At 65.5% G+C, this 18,647-nt stretch overlaps 3 protein-coding genes across 8 annotated transcripts in view; 1 reads left to right on the top strand and 2 right to left on the bottom strand.

Annotated features, from left to right (window-relative positions):
• Window positions 1-13: 13 nt before the first annotated feature.
• ZNF512B (zinc finger protein 512B) lies at window positions 14-11,000 on the bottom strand. 6 transcript variants are annotated; one of them, XM_059897924.1, is made up of 17 exons: window positions 9,233-10,279; window positions 8,745-8,870; window positions 8,323-8,465; window positions 7,937-8,065; window positions 7,167-7,780; window positions 6,834-7,060; window positions 6,631-6,702; window positions 6,391-6,537; window positions 6,105-6,229; window positions 5,940-6,032; window positions 5,623-5,721; window positions 5,371-5,541; window positions 4,940-5,134; window positions 4,693-4,794; window positions 4,317-4,379; window positions 3,720-3,818; window positions 14-3,450 (listed from the first exon to the last, which is right to left on the bottom strand). In XM_059897924.1, the coding sequence occupies exons 2-17, from the start codon at window positions 8,866-8,868 to the stop codon at window positions 3,205-3,207; spliced, it is 2,649 nt and encodes an 882-aa protein (XP_059753907.1). In that variant the 5' UTR covers window positions 8,869-8,870; window positions 9,233-10,279; the 3' UTR covers window positions 14-3,204. The 6 variants fall into 6 exon arrangements, with proteins under 6 accessions (XP_059753907.1, XP_059753906.1, XP_059753904.1 ...); XM_059897923.1 differs by having other exon boundaries at window positions 7,167-7,843; window positions 9,233-10,278; XM_059897921.1 differs by lacking the exon at window positions 9,233-10,279 and adding an exon at window positions 10,944-11,000 and having other exon boundaries at window positions 6,391-6,702; window positions 7,167-8,065.
• A 2,230-nt stretch (window positions 11,001-13,230) lies between these two features.
• SAMD10 (sterile alpha motif domain containing 10) lies at window positions 13,231-17,886 on the bottom strand. The gene is given in 6 exon segments (XM_059898548.1): window positions 13,231-14,595; window positions 14,796-14,936; window positions 15,280-15,451; window positions 15,532-15,713; window positions 17,524-17,667; window positions 17,670-17,886. Coding segments are annotated over 6 exon segments (879 nt in total). The 3' UTR covers window positions 13,231-14,572.
• PRPF6 (pre-mRNA processing factor 6) overlaps window positions 17,173-18,647 on the top strand; it is a 38,740-nt gene continuing 37,265 nt past the window's right edge. The window contains exon 1 of the mRNA XM_059898546.1: window positions 17,173-17,247. The gene's annotated coding sequence lies outside the window, so the exon portion shown is untranslated. The remainder of the gene's footprint in view (window positions 17,248-18,647) is intronic.

The following is an 18,647-nucleotide window of genomic DNA, read 5'->3' as shown; positions in this document are numbered from 1 at the left end:
TGCACAAAACCCCTGGAAAAAAATCAATAAACATTTATTTGATACAGTCATTTTTAATACATACAGTTGATGGCCCGCCCCCGTGCCACTTGGGGCCGGGGTGCGGGGACGAGGACCGGGGACAGATGGTCACAAGGCGGGCAGGGCCCGAGCTCACCGTCAAAACATCTTGCAAATAAACACTTTGTAGATAGAATATATACGTATATATATGGTTACAAGTTGATAGCCGGAACCTCTCTTTCGAAATGCACTTATTACGGAGAACTGGCATTAAAACACCCAAACCAAGAAACCCCAAGTACAGGACGTGTGGCTGCCGGGCAGGAGGTGCCGGCTGCCGCCAAAACCCCAGGCCTCCAGGACAGCTGCCTGGGGCCCACCCAGGGGGACCCTCTACGGGTCAGGGTGCACCCATTCTTTCCCTTCCAAACCAGAGGGACAGGAGGGGCCTACGGCTGGGAGGGCCACCACTCACACCAGGGGACACTCATCTGCCCTTGCATGAGCACAAAAGCGCATCCTATTTTCGTGTGACGTGTCGGTCCCTTGAGTCGACCCTTTCCTGTTCTCAGGGCAAGGGGGCGTGGGCTGGGCCAGAGGTAGATCTTCAGAAAGGGACCTGACATTGTGCCCTGGGTTTGGGGTCTCAGGCAGGGTCCACACCCACCGCACGGAGGCGGGTGTCTGCCGCTCAGTCCCTCTCATTGAAGGTGTCAGTCAAGGCTACCTGGCTGCACTCCCACCAGAGTGGGAAGTGGGCAGATCTTGCTGAGCCGCCCAGGGCTCTGCCACCGTAGGAGGAGGGCTCTGAGGACCAGCTTGCTGCTGCCACCCACCAGCCAGAGCATGGAAGCCGGGAGGGGAGAGGGGAGAGAGAGGGGTCCAACCCAGCGCCACTTTTGGCAGCAGTCCCCACGCCCACCTTAAAGACAAAGAAGGGGGTTAAAGTGCTAAACATCAAGTTACCCAGGACCCCACCTCTTCCCACATATCTGGTGGGGTTCCCACGCCAGGGACCACACGTGGACTTTCGGGGGTGACAATGAAACGCATCCCCCAGCCAAAACCAGCCCCCGCTCCCCAAGGGCCAAGTACCTGAGAGGCCGGGGCAGGCAGCTATCCCCAGCAGAGGTGTTGAGGTCCAACCTCCTCCAACCATTGGTGACAAGGACAAAGTGCGCGTGGGGCTCCCATCAGTGCCTGCTCCCTACCCCTCCCCCCGGCAGCTGCCCCTGCAGTGGCTGCCCGACCCACCTCTACCTCCACCAGCTGCACCCCAGTGACACCCAGGAACACAGGAAAGAAAGCCCTCCTGCCCCGAAGTCATGCTGCTTGCCTCAGCCTTTGATGCTGGATTACCTGCACCTGCCCAGGCCTCCACCCCCTGATCAGATCAGGTGCGTGTGAGTGGCGGGGGAGTCCACATCTCCACACCCCCTCCCTAGCACATCAGGCCAGGACTGCCTGGCGTCAGAGCATTCTGGCTGAAGGAAGAAGCCGGAGACGGGCAGCACGGCGCCTCGGCCCCAAAGCCCTCCTGGAAACTGTCTCCCTAGCGCAGGGTGAGGAGAGCTGAGCCTGATTGCAGCCCCTCCTCGCCAGGGGCTGGAGGAGGACAGGAGCTGGGGGGCAGAGGGGTGCCCAGTCAGCACCGCCTCCCTGAGCAGGAGAGGGACCCCAGCCCAGCCCCCAGATCCACCGTCGGCACCAGGAAACCCTTAGCACCAAAATGTCAGATTGTTGTGAGTTTTCGTATAAAAAACAGAATTAAAAAAAAGGTTTGTTACTTGTCACAGCAACAAGACTGGCATCCACTACACCCAGGAGACACACGCACACGGGCAAATATCAAAATTCACATCATCCAGGGTCGGCAAGGCCGAGCCCTCAGCCCACCCCCACCCCCCCGTGGAAAACAGCCTCCATCCAAACGCAGCAGCTCTGAGCACCCTCCCTGTCCCAGCGATGCCATGGTTGGAAGGTGGGGCCCAGGCAGGAGGTCAGAAACCACGTGGCCGCATCCTCAGGGTGCCCTGGACGCCACCTGACCCAACCTACAGACCTCGCTGCCCTCAGGGCACCAAAGGGAGCCAAGACAGAGCCCTGGAGCTGCCACCAACCTACTGTGACCTTGGCCAAGCTCCCCCTGGCCTTCGGCTCTCACGTCAAAAGGCCACACAACCAGAAACGAAGGAGCAGGTAAAAAACGGGGAAGGAGGCTCCCACAGGAGCTTGGCCATGGGCCAACCCAGGCCAGCGACAGAGGCTGCTTCCCACAGTGGTCACTACTCGAGCCAGGCCCCAGGTCCCCGCCCCTCATGCCCGTGGGCCCCAGGTGACCCCGGAACCCAGACTGGCCCATCCCTAAACCCATCAGGCTACCCGACTTGGGCCAGCGGCGTTAGCGAAGCTGGAGGCTGAGGCCAGAGCTCACTTCACGTGGCCTCTGCTCCACAGCCCTGCAGTGGCAGAAGCAGAGCCTCCGCCTGGCCCCCAGTGGGGAGCGCTACTGGGGACGGTGCAGCAGGGCTGCCTCCGCCACCATGCTGCACACGGGCCAGTGGGGCAGCGCCCGGGCACAGCAGGGGCTGCACCGCAGGGGAGGGTGGGCCTGGAGAGGTAGAGAGCGGAAGTGCAGGAACCAGAAGATGGCGGGGTGGGGGTGGGGGGGATGGGGTGCAGTGGGGCGGGCAGGTCAGCACGGCAGCTGTCAGACTTGGGGCCTGTCCCGGGAGGTAGCTGGGGGGTGCCGGGGCTCCAGTGTCGGGTCACGAGGTGAGGCTGCTCAGGTACCCTCATCAGCCCAGAACCATGGGCCACCAGGGACCCCCGAGCCTTGGGCCCGAGAAAGCAGATGGGGCATGGAGCTCACATGCCGAGGACCAGAAGGCCATCTGCCTGCTCCATGCCGCCCCAGCACCGAAGCCCAGGCTGTAGCCCTTCCTCTTGCCGGCCCGTGAAGGTCCCTCCAGACTATTGCACTTCTGCAGCTGCCCTGGCCCTCCCGGGAGCCCCAGCCCAAGGTGCCCTGCGGCAGCCCGCGTGGGGCAGGGCCACCCTCGGGGAGGGGAGAGGGCTGGCCGCCCCCGCTGGACAGATGAACAGGCAGGGGTGGGGGGTGGAGACCTGGAGGGCAGGAGGCTCTGGAGCCCCACCCTGGACAGAGGGGGCCGGGCCCCACCCACCTGCCAGGCTCCGAACTCACTTCTCGGGCGCCTTGCCGGCTCCCACCTTCCGGCCAGCAGAGCCCCGGGCCCCCTTGTCTCTGCCTCCTGGGGGCCAGTCGTCCCGGTGGGGAGGCGTCCCAGGGGCTGGATCCTCAGGGGGTCGCTCCTTGGGCTTGCGGCCCCGCTTCTTCCCACCAGCCGGACTCTTCTCCTTCCTGGGCACCAGGGAGTCTGGGCCCTTGTGTCTGGGAGGCGGGTCTGCCGAAGTGCGGAACCAGTTCTGGGGGAGGGAAGCAGCGATGGAAACCCTGGGCCCCAGGACCCTGGAGGGCGGGGAGGCAGGGGACCTGGGGCCTGGGGACACCCGAGCTTCTAAGGAAGCCGGAGGCTGCTCTGCAGAGAAACCAGCAGACTCCTCAACGTCGCCCACTCGCTCAAATGAAGAGCCGTCACCCTGACGCCCCTGCCCTTCCCGGCCCCCTCCGTGGGGCCAGCGCATCCAGCCGCAGGCCCGGCAGGGCTCTCACACCAGGCCCGTCCCTGACGCACCTCCGCGTGGGCCTTGAGAATGTGGTACTTGACGCCACTCTCGGAGCTGAACTCCTTGGGACACAGCAGACAGCAGTACTTCCCCACCAGGTGGTCCCCCTGGAAGGCACAGGGCAGTCCGGCCCCTGGAGGTTGGCCCCCACCACTGGCCCTTGGAGGGCCAGAAGTACCCAGACGCAGCCAGGACCACCCCGACCTGTGGGGCTCATCTGGATGGGTGCCTGACAGGTGTGCTTTGGGGACCCACGAGGCCACTCCGTGGCAGGACCACCAAGGTGCCCCCACTGCAAGGGAGGCGGGAAGCAAGGAGAGGGTGAGAGGAGGCAGGTGCTCCTGGGAAGGGTCGCAGCCCTTTGCTAAGGGCCCTTACCCCAAGCCCAGATCGGGCTGCCCCGGCACAGACGAGCAACCCCCACAGGCAGAACCACCCGAGACCGAGTGACTGATGGCCGGGGCTGGAGGCGGCGAGCGTCCTGGGCTGTGCTGGCCCTGGCCCCACAGGGGCAGGGGCGCACACCCGGTGTGTGCAGACCCCTGGGGGGCAGCTGGGAGCACCAAGCACGCACGCCTGGCCGCCGGGAGGGCCTGGACACTGACCTTGCTGCAGCCGGCCAGATGGGCCTTGAGGCCGGACACGCTGGAGTAGACGGCTTCACAGCACTGGGGGCAGGAGGCGACCGTGGGGGCGGGCCCTCCGGCAGGCGCCCCCCGACCAGTGTGCACCCCTCGCCCAGCCCGGGGGACCCGGGGCCCATCTCGGGCAAGTGGGGGGACTTGATCCCAGGAGTCACCCCTGCCCAGGGGTGTGGGCAGGCTGGGCCGCTAGGGCTGAGGTCAAGGCCTCTCTGCCTGTGGGGCTCCGTCTGAGGACCCTGCAGGGGCCACGTGGAGGGCTCCCCCCCCCCAAGGCCACCCCTGGGCCCTCCGTCCTGAGTCCCAGCGTTCCCACGCCTGCCCAGCCTCCCTGGCTCACATCGTTGGGGCAGTTGACGTGGCCCTTCTCCTTGACCTCATTCTTCCACTCCTCCAGCAGCTGGGGGTTCAGCACAGGAAGGCCGGGCCGCGTGTAGTTGAGCTGCAGACGTGGGCAGGTGCCAGGGTAAGCTCGGGGCTTGGGCTGGAGGTGACCCAGACACTCCCTGCTGAGCTGAGAAAGCCCTCAACCACGCCCTCCCAGGTCCTGGGGGCCTCAGGCTCAGAGACTGGGAGGCTGGGCTCACCCGTGCGGTCTCGGGCACCAGGTCGTCCTTCATCCGCCGCTTGGTCCAGTCTCGGGCCAGCTCGTCCTCCGCGATCTCCTGCAGGTGGAACACAGCGACCTGGGCCGACGTGCGGCGGATGCGGCCGCTGGGGGTCCGCTCGACACCCAACAGGTCCTCAGCCTCGGGGGCCTTGTCTGCAGGCTCCTCGGGGGGCTGCGGGGGTGGGGAGGGGGAGGCCGGATGAGCCACGGGAGCCACGCGGCGCGTGCCACAGAGAGCATGTACGAGCAAGCGCCCTGGGGACACGGAAGCCCACCCCAGGCTCACTCCCCCCGACCCATGATGCACGTGGGCCCCTGGGAGGGAAGGCGGAGCACGCGTGGCAGGCAGCACATGGACGCGCCTGCCTGGTGCCCGAGGGACAGGAGGCCGGGCTGTGGGCCGCTCACCGGGGCCGCGTGCTCCGAGCGCACGTGGTAGTCGTGGCCGGCCTTGGAGCGGTAGGTCTTGCCGCAGTGGGTGCAGGGGAAGGAAGGGGTCTCCACCTCGCAGGGCGGCTTCCCGCAGCGTCGCTGGTGGTACTGGTAGCCCATGAGGCTAGAGAAGGCGGCCCCGCAGCCCTGGGGTGCCGGGGGCAGGTGAGTGGCCGGAGCGCGGCGGGCCCCATCCCACCTGGCGCCCGCACCCGCCGGCCCACTGACCTCCTGGGGGCAGCGCAGCCGCCCCATCTGCTTCAGCACCTTCCGCAGCCGCTCCCGCCGCTCCTGCTCGCTCCCCTCCGAGGCCTCGGCGTCAGAGGGCTGGGGGGCAGGCCAGCCTCAGTGCCCCCGCCACCACGGGGCCCCTGGCCCTGCCCCTGCCCCTGCCCAGGGGCCGGGGCCACGGACGCCCCCAGTCAGGCACGGGAGCCACTAGGCTCTGCTAGTGAGAGGCCAGCAGGCAGAGCTGCACGGGTGCGGGGGGAGCAGACCAGCGGCCAGCGGGCAGGGCCAGACGGCAGCTGGGCCCAGTGGCGTACCTTGGCGCTGTGCTCAGCCATGGTGTGGTAGTTGAGGCCCGCCTTGGACTTGAACTGCTTCCGGCAGTGCTGGCACTTAAGTGCATCCTGCAGCTGCAGACGGGCACGCTTGTGAGCAGCTGGCCCTGGGCCGCCTCCCCTCCCAGGAACCGGGGGCAGCCTTACCTTCTGACACACTTCCATGTGCTTCTTGAGCCCCACGAGGGTCTTTCGGGTGACCACGTTGCAGGTGGGGCAGACGGCCTCCCCCCGTTCGTGGATGGCCCGTTGCCACTGCTCCTCAGGGCCACCTGTGGAGCAGGGCCAGGGCCTCAGGGGCAGGCAGGAGCTCCCAGATGCCCTGGACGCCAAGCACAGAACCCAGGGTCCACGCTCGGCCCCCGTCCCCGCGGCTCAGGACCCGCCCCACCATCAAGACCCGGCCTGTGCCCCGCCACCCGGCAGCTCCCACCTGGGGCTGGGTGGGCCACGGGGGCCGGCACCTCCTTGCTGACGGCGCTGGTGGGGGCTGGCCCCTTCTTCCGCGCCTCCTCGGGGACCGGCCCCTCCTGCTTCTTGGCGCGGTGGATGCGGGCTTTGTCCTCCGCCTTGGCCAGGCCTACGTGCACACGCGGGAGGGGCAGGTGCAGGCTGAGGGCGCGGCCGCCGCGTGTGCTCGGCCCCACAGGTGCCCGGCTGGTCCAGGCCTCACCTTTGAGTCCGAAAGTCCCTGAGATGGAGGGCTGCTCACCCGTAAACTTCTTGGGTGTCTTCTGTTTCCTTCCTGACTCGGGGGAGAGAAAACAGAGAACAAGGCTCTGGTCAAATAACCATCGGGAGGCTCGGGCCGGCTGGCCGCTGCCCCCCGCCCTGCCGCCGCCCCCGCCCTGCCGCCGCCCCCTGCTCTCGTCTTACTGTGCTTCGTGCGCTCCGCACCCTCCTCAGGCAGGGACACGGGGCCCGCGGCCCTCGGCGCCTCCTTGCCCCCCAAGGGTCTGCTGCCCAGAGAAAGGGGGCTGCTGCTGGGGTCTGTGCTCAGCGGGAAGGCTGAGCTCTGGTCTGTGGTGGACGGGCCGTACTCCCCGTTCTCCGGCCTCGCCTGCTTGGGCGGGAGGGGGCAGGCATCCAGGCCGTCTGCAGCCCTGCAGAGAGCAGGGAGGTAAGGGGCGGGAGGGCCCGCTCTGGGCCCTGTTACCCCTGAGCTGCAGCCGGGGACACCCAACCCCAGCCCAGCAGGAGACCCCATACCTTTTCTTACCGCTGCTCCTCCCCGCGGCCCGAGGAGCTTTGTTCTCAGACTTGGTCAGCAGCACCATCTTGCAGGGTGGCGTGTGTCTGCTGATGGCAATGGGCCTGCTGACCGTCACCGGCTTACTGACCACAATGGGCCTGCTGACCGTCACCGGCTTCGCAACTGGCACGGGTTTCGTAACTGTCACAAGCTTTGTCACAGACACCGGCTTGTTGATGGTCACTGGTTTGGTGACCGGCACCGGTTTGTTGACTGTTACTGGCTTGGCAATTGGCACAGACTTGGTGACCGGTATAGGCTTGTTGACTGGCACAGGCCTAGTGACCGGCACAGCCTTGGTGACTGGCACGGGCCTGCTGGCCGTCACTGGTTTGGTGACCGGCACAGGCCTGCTGACTGTCACTGGCTTGGTGACCGGCACGGGCCGGCTGACCGTCACTGGCTTGCTGATGCCGATGGGCTTGCTGATAGTGACAGGTTTGCTTACTCCAATGGGCTTGCTGACCCCTACGGGCCGGCTGACGGTGACTGGCCGGCTGACCGGCCCAGGCTTGGGGGCAGGCAGGGGTCGGTCCATGTGGTTCCAGATCCGGTGCTTCTCCAGCTGGGTCTTAGAGGTGAATGCAGCCTCACAGAAGGGGCAGGGGAAGGTCAGCCTTTCTGAGATGGCACCCTGGGTGGAGAGGGCAGGCGTGGACACCCCCAAGCCAACAGCCAGGGCAGGGTGGGCCCCGGGCCTCCCCTTCCCCAGGCCGCAGCCCCTTACCCCTTGGCACCGCTGGTAGTGGTACTTGAGCCCGTAGATGCTGGGGAACTCCAGCCAACACCCAGCGTTTGGACACTTCACCCTCGAGTGCGCCTTGAACTCGTCTTTCCACTGGTTCATCAGGGAGAGCTGGGCGTGGGAAAGGCCAGGCTGTTGACCCTGCAGCCACCCAGGCCTCTGCTGGCCAGCCCCCGACTCAGCACTGTCCCCAGGCCTGCAGGAGCCCCGCACAGGACCCGCTGGGCCCCGGGCCGTCTCTCGAAGCCCTCGCACACGGAGCAGCCAGCGGATCCGGGCTGAGGGCTCGGCACTGGACACGCAGCAGGCGGGCCTGGCAAGGCAGTGGGCTCCCCCGCAGACCCTCACCCAGCCCTAGGGGAGCTCACAGGGATGTCTCGGAGCGCCTGGTTCTCGGCTTTCGGACGCCCCTTTTTCTTCCCTTCCGTTCTGTCGCTGGCTGGACTTCCCGGGTCAAAGCAGAGCGGGGCCTGGCTGGGCGCTGTCTGCCCACCCCGGACTACCGGCAGCCCTGCAGCACACAACACACCAAGGCTCAGAGGCTGCATTCCCCGCGGCCTTGTCTGCCACCCAGGGCGCTGGTCCCGCCTGGAAGGAGCCTCATTCCCCCTGCACTGAGGCACGAGGGGCAGGAGGCCGTGGTCCACCCAGGGCCCCAGGCTGCCCCCACTCCGGGAAGCCTCTCAGGAGCCAAGGCTGGGCGCCCAGGAGCTGGACATCCAGGGAGGCCCACACCCAGCAGCGGCTGCCCGTGACCACCTGGAGTTGACCTTGCCCTGACTCCTCTTACCCAGCTTCGGTGGGTCGTGAAGCATGGGAAGTCGGACCTCATTCCGGCCGCCATCCTTCCCAGGCCCACTCTTGCTGGACCCCGGGAGCCGGCGGCCTCCTCCAACACAAAAGGGATCGGTCATCTCTGCAGAGCAAGTGGACAGGCCCATGAGGTCCACTGGGCCCAACTCAGGACTTGACATGGGCTGCTCTTGACCCTGCCCCAGACAGGCCCACTCTCCGGCCTGAGGAAGGGGAGCCTGCCCACCTGTGTTTTTGGCCACAAGGGAAAGCAGGTGAAGGGGTGGATGGGCGGGGGGGGGGGGGTGTTCCGGTTTAGGGGAGGGGCTGCTCAGCCAAAGCCTCCCTGGATGACCCAGAAAACACTATCAGCGTGGAAGAATCTAGCCCTGTCCTGAGACCTTCACCAGCTCCCGGGGGCTCCCTGCCTCCAGACACACAATCCCAGAGAGCGAGAGAATCATGCACCTTTCATGCACCTCGTACCTGGTGCTTAGCTGGGGATGGCTCCAGGAGAGGCGGAGTGCCCCAGGGGAGGGAGGCCAGTGACACCCCTCAGGGGCCAATTATGACACCAGCGTGGCTGCCGGCTCACAGGCTGTGCTGGCCCAGCACCTAGAAACACCTTCCCCCACAGCCCCACCCAGACCCAAGGCCACGCTCTGGGGCCCAGGTGGGTGCCCTCGCATCCTTCTCCCCAGGACACAGTTGGAAGATGGCCCAGGTGGGCACCGAGGGCCCCAAACCACTCCCCAACTGCGCACACACGGGAGCAGACCAAGGACCCTGCAGCACCGGCTTCTGGTCCCTGTGCCAGCTGAGCCACCCTCCCTGACCCCCTGCCCTGCTTGGTTTCCCGCTGGGGCCCCTCCAACCAGACGGACGCCTCATGCTGGATCCCTCCACCTGGCTGACCTCCTCCTCACCTCCACCCTCAAGAGACTCTCTGTCCCCAACCTACAGGCCCACCAGTGCCACTCCAGAGACCACAGGCCCCTGGCCACAGAGAACATTCCGCCGACTGAGGCTGGGCTTCTGTGGGCCTATTCTGCTGGGGGACCCCAGGCTCTGAGAGCTGGGGCGACTCTGAGTTCAGCCCTTTTGGGTCCTCCCACAGGGACGCTTAAGGCCACAGAGGAAGGGGGGGCGGCATGTGGGCAGGTTACCCCTCCCCTGATGGTTTCTAACTTTTTTTTTTTTAAGGCTGCGCCACACAGCATGTGGGATCTTCATTCCCCGACCAGGGATTGAACCGGTGCCCCCTGCAGTGGAACCATGGCGTCTTAACCACTGGACCGCCAGGGAAGTCTCCTAACTTCTAACAGAGAGAAAAAGAAGGATCTGCTGTGCCTAGGAGGTCCAGAGGCCATCTGGGCGGCTGAGATCAGAGATCGGGACACTCACTGCCCATGGTCAGGGGGCTGCCTACATCCTGGGCCTGGGGTCGGTAAGGATCCAGAGGGCTCTAAACAAACTTCTCTGGAAGCCCTCACACTGATACTTCCAAGGAGACATGCCAGCGCCCTTTTGACCCCAGCAGAGGCTACTGTGGGTACCTGCTGAGCCCCACCTTTCCAGTCTTCCTCCAGCTTGGGTGGAGAATTCGGAGTTGGGAGCCCCCGGGACCAGGGCTGGCCTAGGAAGCAGACTCCCCTTCCATTCAAGGCCTGTGACTCGCGCACCAGGAGGAGAAAGGGCTCGCCCCTCCCCAGAGGGGCCAGCAGGGTCGCAGAGGTGGGACCCTCTGGAGGGGGTGATAGGAGCGCCTCGCGCTGACCACAGGCGACGCTGGCGGTGGGACCGCGGCCCAGGCCGCTCGGCCCGGGACCCCGGCCTAGGCCCGGGCGCGCGGGTGAGGCCGGCCAGGGGACGCACACCTGGGGGCTGGCCTCGCCACCCACCTGTCACCTGCAGCGGGTGCGGGCCCGGTGTGGCCCCGGAAGGGCCGATCCCGGGCGCCTGGGGAGGGGGGGGCCCAAAGGCAGTGAACCAAAATGGCGACTTTTTCTGGAGAAGGAGGCAGGGACGCGACGCCGGCGCGGGGCGCGGGGCGCGGCGCGGGGGTCCGGGCGCGGCGGGGGCGGCGGGCGGGGGCTCCGGGTCCGGCCTCCCGACCTGCGCGCGGGGTCAGGGTCGAGGGTGCGGCCGGCGCGGGGGCCGCCCAGGGTCGCGGCCGGGAGCGCGGCCGGGCGCTTACCTGCGGCGCCCAGCGGGCCGGGGCCGGGCGGAGGCCGGGGCCGGGCCGGGCCGGGGCGCGGGGCGCGGGGTCCGGGCGGCGCAGGCTGCGCGCCGCGCTGCGCACATGCGCGCTCCCGCCCCTCCCACCTTTGACAGTTTTACTGTGGGGGGGAGGGGGCGAACTCTCGCGGTATTCCTGCCGCTATCCGCGACGGGAGAGACGGGTCGGGGGAGGGGGCTCGTGCGGCCATCCGCTTGCCCGGTACCCCGTCCGTCGCCTGCGTGGGCTGGGCCGTCAGGGCGAAGTGGCCAGTTATGCCTCCGTCGGGCGGGAGGTGTTTTTCAGGCATTGGGGTAAACTGAGGCACGATGGGGCGCTGGGTGCTGCCCCAAGCCCAGGGTGCACGGATGGAAGCGACTGGAAGGGGCAGCGAAGGAGGCCGCCCTCCCCTGGGACCTTGACCTCCTGGCCCCCCGGGGGCCTTGAGCCTGCAAAGCAGGATCCAGCCTCTTTGCCAAGCAGCCCTGTGACCACATCTGCCTGTGGCCACGCTCAGGAAGTGGCCCGGCTCCTGGCACTGCCGGGGCAGTTTGAGGCCGTGGGCTTTATTGGGGTGACTGAGCAGCCTGTCTACTTTAGGGCGGTGGTCCTAGACCAGCAGCCAGTGCCCTCCTTGCTCCTTTGTGCCCCAGAACTGGGCTCTTGGCAGGGATGCTTGTATCAGGTCTGGGGGTGACAGGGCACCCACCTCACCAAGACTTGGGAATGAATGAAGTAGGGAAGGAGCGCTAGTTTGGAGACAGAGGTAAAAGGTGCTCCTCCTTCCCCGAGGCTCTTTCTACCTGCTCTGTCCACGCTGGAGCAGGTTCGGCTACACTGTTTGTGGGCAGGGCACAAAACATGTGGGCAGATTTGGAGTCTTCCTTTTCTCACAGGAACCTTTGGGAGCTGCTTCTCTCGAGGCACAACGTGTCCATACTGGGGCAGAGGCAGGGAGGGGCCCTCTGTGGAGGGGTCAGTCAGTCCTTCCTTTGGAAATCAGAGCCAAAGAGACCTGTGTAATCCCTCCCTCATTCACTGTGCCCACCCCAGGGTCAAGACATGCAGGATTTTGGGAGGGGGGGCTCAGTGTGTGTGCCCTCAGGTGCATCCAATTGGTAGGTGTGTGTCTGCATGACCACATATGTCAAGCTGTGTCCTGTTTGGCCATCAGGGTGTCAGGGTATGTCTCTGTGTCCCATACTAGGTGACAAAGATGCTGGTCGTATGTTAGTATCCGAGTGACTGGACACAAGGTGTGGGGGGATGTCTGGGTCTTGGTGGATGTGTGTCCAGGCCACAGCGCGTCTGCATGTCAGGGCAACGTGTGATGTTGTGTGTGTTGTGTATGGGGTGCACTGTGCCTGGTGTTTTTCTGTATGTTAGGAGGTCATGGGATGCTGGGACCCTGTGTGTCAGTGTGTTGTGTGTCTGGATGCTGGTGTCATCGTGTCTCTGTGTGTTGGTGCATGTGTGTCCAGACTGCAGGGCTCGGTTTATGCCTCTGTGTTAGTATTTGTGTGTCTGGTTGCTGTGTGGGTATGTGTGGGGGCATGTGCTGTGACATGTGTTTCTTATGTCAGGGCTTTCACTTGTGTGGGGGGCTAAATGGGGATCCCCAAAAGATAGTCACTTCAGATCCCTGGAACCTATGAATGGGACCTTATTTGGAATAACGTTTTTGCAGACGTGATTAAGTTAAGGATCTTGAAATGAAGAGATCATCCTGGATTATCCAGGTGGGCCCTATGTCCAGTGACAAGTGTCCTTGTAGGAGGGAGATTTGGCAGAGATTTGGAGATTTAGGAAGAGGTGATGTAACCCCGGAATCCAGGATGGAGTGGTGTGTCCATGAGCCCAGGGATCCCCCCAGGGCAGCCCCCAGAAGCTGGAGAGACGAGGAAGGGTTCTTTCCTGAGCCCAGGAAGGAGTGCTGCCCTGCTGGATTCCAGACTTGTGGCCTGTAGAACAGTGAGAAAGTTCGTTTCTGTTGTGTTAAGCCTCCCCGTCGTGGTCATCTGTCACAACAGCCCCAGGAACCTAACACACCTGTGTCCATGCCTCTGGGTGCGGCCCATGGGGCAGCTGGGGCCAGCAGGGGCCTGGGGTAAACAGGCGCCCCACCAGGACGGGACACCACTGCCCCCTGGTGGCCCCAGCTGGAGGCAGCTGGCCCGGCGCCCCCTCCTCCCAGGCCCAGGCCCCACTCAAGGCTCTGAGTGTCCCCCACATGCCTGGGTGGCCAGAGTCAGACACCACACTCACGGCACTTGAGAACCAAGTTTACTTCTCATTTTTTTGTCAGAATATAAAAAAGCGCAAAACAAGGAAGATGAGACAGGAACACAGCGGGGCTGAGGGTCCAAGACAGGGAGGGAAAAGGGGAGAGAGACAGGAAGCGCTCCCTGGAAAGGGTCGTGTCGTGATGGCACGAGGTGGCCAGGGATATTCAGGGCAGCCGGGCAGGATGAGGGGCCTCCCATGGGGAGGCACACGGGATGGGGGGCACCAGGCCAGTTGTTCAAATTCCACATGGGACCTGCAACAACCAACCTCCCATCCTGAGGCTGGCACAGGGCACGGATTGGGGTCTGGTGGCTCAGCCTCATCTGTCCCCAAGATTTTCAGAATCCCCTAGGGGATTGAGTGGGCAGAGGTGCAAGAGGGTGGGGCTGCCAGGACTGCCCTAGCTACCCCTCTGCTGGGCCCACGGAGCGGTTGCTCAGGTGCTGGCTGGGTCTCCACTGGGTGGGCATGGGGGGGTGCAGCTGTCGCAACAGTTCTTGTGTGGATCCGGGTTCTCCTGGGAAAGGGGCAGTGGGAACGCCCACCCATGACTAAGCCTGGAAGGCAGTCTCCATGACCCTGGGAGGAGGGAGCTGTCCCCCAGCCTAAGGCCAGGACACAGGTGAGCCTGGTGCTGGGCACTGGGCGTGGGGTCCTCCTGGGGGTCAGGTCTTGGGCGTGTGTCCAGTCCCCATGAGTAGATGGGGGCGTGGTAAGGGTTTCAAAAATGCGTGAGAGCACTTGGCACGGTGGCTGGCTGGGCTGGGCCGATGACCATTCTCTGGGCAAGGGCAGGGGAGGGGCACACACCAGAGGGAGCCTTGGCAGCTTACCCCACCTGTGCGGGCAGTCCTCTAGAGGCCGGGGGAGGGCGTAAACGGGGCGAGGGGGCAGACCTCTGGCCCCGGGAGAGGGCAGGATGCTTAGAAGACGCGTGACTCAGCGGGCGCGGAGGGCGCAGGGGAAGGGAATGTAAATAAACAGACTCCTTGGGAGTCCGGGGGGGGGGGGTGTCCAGGCCGGCTCCGGCTCCGGGCGACTGTCCTGCATGCTGCCAGCAGCACCAGGGGGTGGGCCTGGGCTCAGGTCCCGGGCGGAAGGGCCCCACTCAGGCAGCCCCTGCCCGCCCGCCCGCCCGCCCACTCGCAGGCACAGCCCGGAGCGCACACCCAGAGGTGGCTGGAGGTGGCGATGCTGGGGCTGGGCTTGGCCCCTGGGGCCTCACGCGGGGTCTGAGAGGGGCTGCACGGCCGGCTCTGCCTCGTCCTCGTCAGGGGCTCCGGTCACAGTGCTGAGGTCCGGCGTTCAAGCCTAGGCAGCAGCTAGGACATGTTTCCGAAGGAAGCTATGGGGTGAATGGGGGTGAGGAGGGTCGGGGGCCTCTGGCATCATCCCCTCTTGCCCCAGGTGCAGGACAGCCCTTACTGGGGTCCCCGGCCACCCTCCTGAGGTCAACCCACCCACCCTGCACTCCGGGACCTCGAGGCCCAGCCCCCCCCCCAGGCCTTTCTGAACCTGTGGGCATTCCTGGCTCCTCCCACTGACCTTGGCTGAGCAGCTGCAGGCTCCGCCCCTCCTCGCGCACCTGCAGGCGCAGCAGCTGCTGCAGCACCTCCTGCCGCTGCGCCTCCTGCGCCAGCCCCATCCGTTGCAGCTTCTCCGCGTTCAGCCGCAGCAGTGCCCGGCCTGGGAGGGAGGGGAGAGGGGTTGAGCCGAGGTTGCCATCCAAGGGGCTTCGAGAGCAAAGGCGGAGAGAGAGAAGGGAGAGAGAGAAAGAAATGGGTCGGGTGGGCAGAGACAGAGATGCAGAGAGAGACTCAGAGAGACAGGGCAAGCGAGGGAGAGAGGCGGAGGGAGGGCAAGGAGGAATAGAGGCTGAGCAGAGCAAAGACAGGTGGCGACAGAAACAGAGACAAAGACCCAGACGGAGAGGCAGACTGGGGAGGAAGCAGAAGAGAGAGGGGAGGGGGAGGAGGTTCTCCGGGGAGCCGGCCCCTGCCACACCCCAGCCCGCCAGCCCCCACGGCACCGGTGATGGCGTGCTGGGAGAAGGCCTCCACGTAGACGAGGTAGTTGTGGGGACAGTGCTTCTTGAGCCACTTGCAGACGTCCTGCTGACTCCACAGGACCACGGGCCTCGTCAGGCCACCCAAGGAGGGACTTGTGTGGTACAGGCCATCGTGGTCAGAGTACAGCCGGCCCTGTGGGAAGAGGGGTGGCCGGTGGAGTGGGGTGGCAAGGAGGGCAGGGGCTGAGGTGGGTGTAGTGTGTGGGTGGGTACCTGGGGGGCCTCGGTGCCGGGCTGCTGAAGGAGCTTGACCTGCCGGCTGCCAGCTGCCCTCTGGCTGCGGGAGTCGTGCCACGTGAGGCTGGTGCCCTGGGTCCGAGGCAGGGGGCAGGGGATGCTCTCGGCCGACACCGTGTGCTCCAGGAGGGTCCGGCAGAAGCTGAAGTGGGCAGTGGCTGCAGAGCAGGGGTGCCTGGTCACAGCGGTCAGGGGCAGGGCCTCCCTCCCTGTGATCTGGCTTCCTGCTCAGCCCATCTTCCCTCCACGGAAGAGGAGAGGCACGTTCCCAATTAGGGGTTCCCAAGCCTCCCCAAAGAGAAGGAAGTGTGCGCGAGCTGTCCTGAGGACTCCACCTTCCAGAAGCATAGTCTGTGCTCTGGGGAGCAGGATGGATTCTGTTTAATTAGAGAGAGACATGCCCACCAGGGAGCCTCGCACTCAGAACCAGCTGGGGCTCTCCTGGGACGCCCCTGACCTTCTCCTTGGGCTGGCACAGCCACATCAGACCAGGGCGCACGCACGCACAGGCTTGCCTGTGAGGAAACGCGGCCCCCGCGTCCTGGGACACTCTGTGCGCTGGGGAGACCCCTGTGGCTGGGCTGCCTGCCCACGTCGTCGAAGGCACCTGGTCCCTGCAGCCCCACCTGGCGTTCGTTGGAGGCTTGGCCTCTGTCCTGCTATGCTCACTGGCTGTGACTTGTGAACAAGAAGAAGCCTGAACTCTGGGCAAGCCCACAAGGTTCCTGCTCCCCCTTCCTGCAGGCCCCCCGGCCCAGGGCAGCTCCTGTGCGCGGCAGCGGCAGCGCAGGCACGCAGGCTGCAACCACGCGCTCGGGGACCCAGGCTGACGCCTTGTGCTTTCTCTTCCCACGCCAGCTTCGTTACGCTCATCGCGTTTTAGTTTTACCATCGTTTCTGTGCTGGTTGCTGACAGGAGTCAGGGGAGGGTGACACCCGGACTGACTCCTCCCAAGGCCTTGCACAGGTCTCGGGACACAGGAAGTGCCCAGAAACACGGTGAATGACTGAATGGATGGATGAAGGCTCCGTGTGGTGTCCACGAGTCAACAGAGCCCTGGGGAGAGACAGGAAGCAGGGCCCAGCCTTGGCCCATCTTACAGCATCCGCGCCCTGACTCAGCAGGCAGGATCGGGTTCCCAGGCCGGGGTCCTTCCCGCACCCCCTCAGCAGGAGAGTCAGTGACCCGGCTACCACAGACACAGCCCCTCACCCCCACTGAGGGCAGGGCTTGGTGGTGTGCCCAGGAGGTTTCAGTAATGAGGGAAACCCACATCTTCCTCCCCCTCCTCCTTCCCCAGTCTCGCAACTTTCTGGAATTGGATGGCAACTCTAAATTTGAGGTCTGGGGTCAGACAGAGGGCGCGGCCGAGGGTGGTTCTAGTACGGTGGGAGGAGACTCATTCTAAGCAGGCACGTTTCGGGGGACGGGCGCCCGGGTCGCAGGGCTTCGCCTGGAGGGGCCTCCAGGCGGGAGAACCAGTCGGATGCCTCTGCCCGCGCCGCACCTGTCCTGGGCCAGCCGGGCCCCGCCCATTTCCTGCCCGCGCTGGGGGAGGGCTCTCCGTCCGGCTGTCGGTCCGTCCCTCCTTTCCAGCCCCAACGTCAGAATTCCAGGAGGAAATGGGGCGGGGACCCTCTCTGGGCCCCACTGCAGGGGCCGGGGAAGGTTTTCTCCGCGCGAAGGAAAAGGTGACCGCAGGGTGGTGCTAGCCTGGGGACAGGAGCCTCGGCGGGTCACCTCCCCCAAACCAGGGGGCGCAGATTCCCGAGGCCTGACCGCCGCCCGCCCCCCCCCGCCCTCGCCCCAGCGCGGGATAAAGACACCGGGAACCCCGTTCGGCCGGGACGCGCCCCCTACTCCTAGCGCGGCTGCAGTTCGGAGTTCGCTAGGAGCCGGCCCTGGTCCCTCCGGTCCTCGAGCCCCCAGACCGCGACAGCTCCGCGCCCGGGTCCAGCCCTGCTCACCGTCCACATCCCGCTGCTCCCCGAAGCCGGCGCGCACAGCCCCGGCGCGGCCTCGCGGGGGGCTCGGCTTGGGCCTCAGCTCCGTGAACATGGGGCCCGCGGGTCCCCAGCCGGTGCACACGCCCCTCGCCGGGCGCAGGGCGGCCGTGTGGCCGGCGGGGAACGCGCGCCGCTGCCCCGCCCCAGCCGGCCCCGCGCCCGAGCCGGTCCCCGCGCCCGGCGAGTCTGCGCGGCGAGGCACCTGCTGCCGAGCCCTGAGAGCGGGGCGCGCTCCGGGAGCTCCGAGGGGTGTCGGCGGCGCGCGGATGTGCGAGCGCGGAGGGCGTCTGCCAGGGCAAGGGGCGGCTGTGCGCACCTGGGCATGGCTCCAAGGACGAGTGACTCTGTGCGGCCGCCCGGGGTCCAGGCGTCTGCAGGAGCATCTGAGGGTGCCTTAGTCCTCTCTGCGTATGGAGAGGAGGGGGTGTCCTACCTGCTCCTGGGACCCTCTGCCCCATGGGGCCTAGGTCAGGGGCCAGACCCACCACTTCCCTCCATTCTCCTTTGTCAATTTACTTACTGATTCCTTTATTCATGCATTCTCCAGGCCTCTCTGGAGGTTTCTCCATCGAATGGGCACTTGCTTCCCCAGAGAAGCCAGTTTGACCCTCTCTTACCTCCCCCTCCCCACTCTGTGAACTTCAGGAGGACATCAGGGTCTCTCCCCTTCCCTCTGTAGCCCCAGAATCTGGCTCAGTGCCCAGGATGTGGCACCGAAAAGGGGTAGGCTGGGGACAGGGAGGAGAGAGAAACTCCGAGGGGGCTGCAGCAGGCAGGAGGGATGTGCTTGCTTCAGGACTCCAGTGAGAAGTGTCAGGGTGGGCTGGGGGCTGCCTGCTCCAGCAGAAGGCTAGACTTGTGACCAGCTTTTTGCCTGCTCTGCCAAGAGCCCAAGGGCTCTCCCCAGGTGTATGTGGGGACCAAAGAATGTTCCACTGCCACCTCAGCAAAGGTGCACATGGACACACAGTCATGTATCCAGGTAACAGTCCTGCGCGTCCACCTAAAATATGAGCACGGGTGGTCGGACTTGCACCCGTGCGCACCAACACACACGGAATTCACCCACATGCTGTGACCGCCCA

Source organism: Balaenoptera ricei, chromosome 15, assembly GCF_028023285.1.
Source record: "Balaenoptera ricei isolate mBalRic1 chromosome 15, mBalRic1.hap2, whole genome shotgun sequence".
Taxonomy (NCBI): Eukaryota; Metazoa; Chordata; class Mammalia; order Artiodactyla; family Balaenopteridae; genus Balaenoptera; species Balaenoptera ricei.
Note: the sequence above shows the minus strand (reverse complement) of the source record. Positions and strands in the feature narration are given on the sequence as shown.

What these genes read in the sequence shown, in the direction of transcription:
- ZNF512B (XM_059897921.1), bottom strand. Translation starts at nt 8,868, where the DNA reads ATGACCGATCCCTTTTGTGTTGGAGGAGGCCGCCGGCTCCCGGGGTCC. An exon ending in ACATGGAAGTGTGTCAGAAG is followed by an intron (nt 6,033 to 6,104) that starts GTAAGGCTGCCC and finishes GCCCGTCTGCAG; the next exon opens with CTGCAGGATGCACTTAAGTG. An exon ending in TTCTCAAGGCCCACGCGGAG is followed by an intron (nt 3,451 to 3,719) that starts GTGCGTCAGGGA and finishes TCCCTCCCCCAG; the next exon opens with AACTGGTTCCGCACTTCGGC.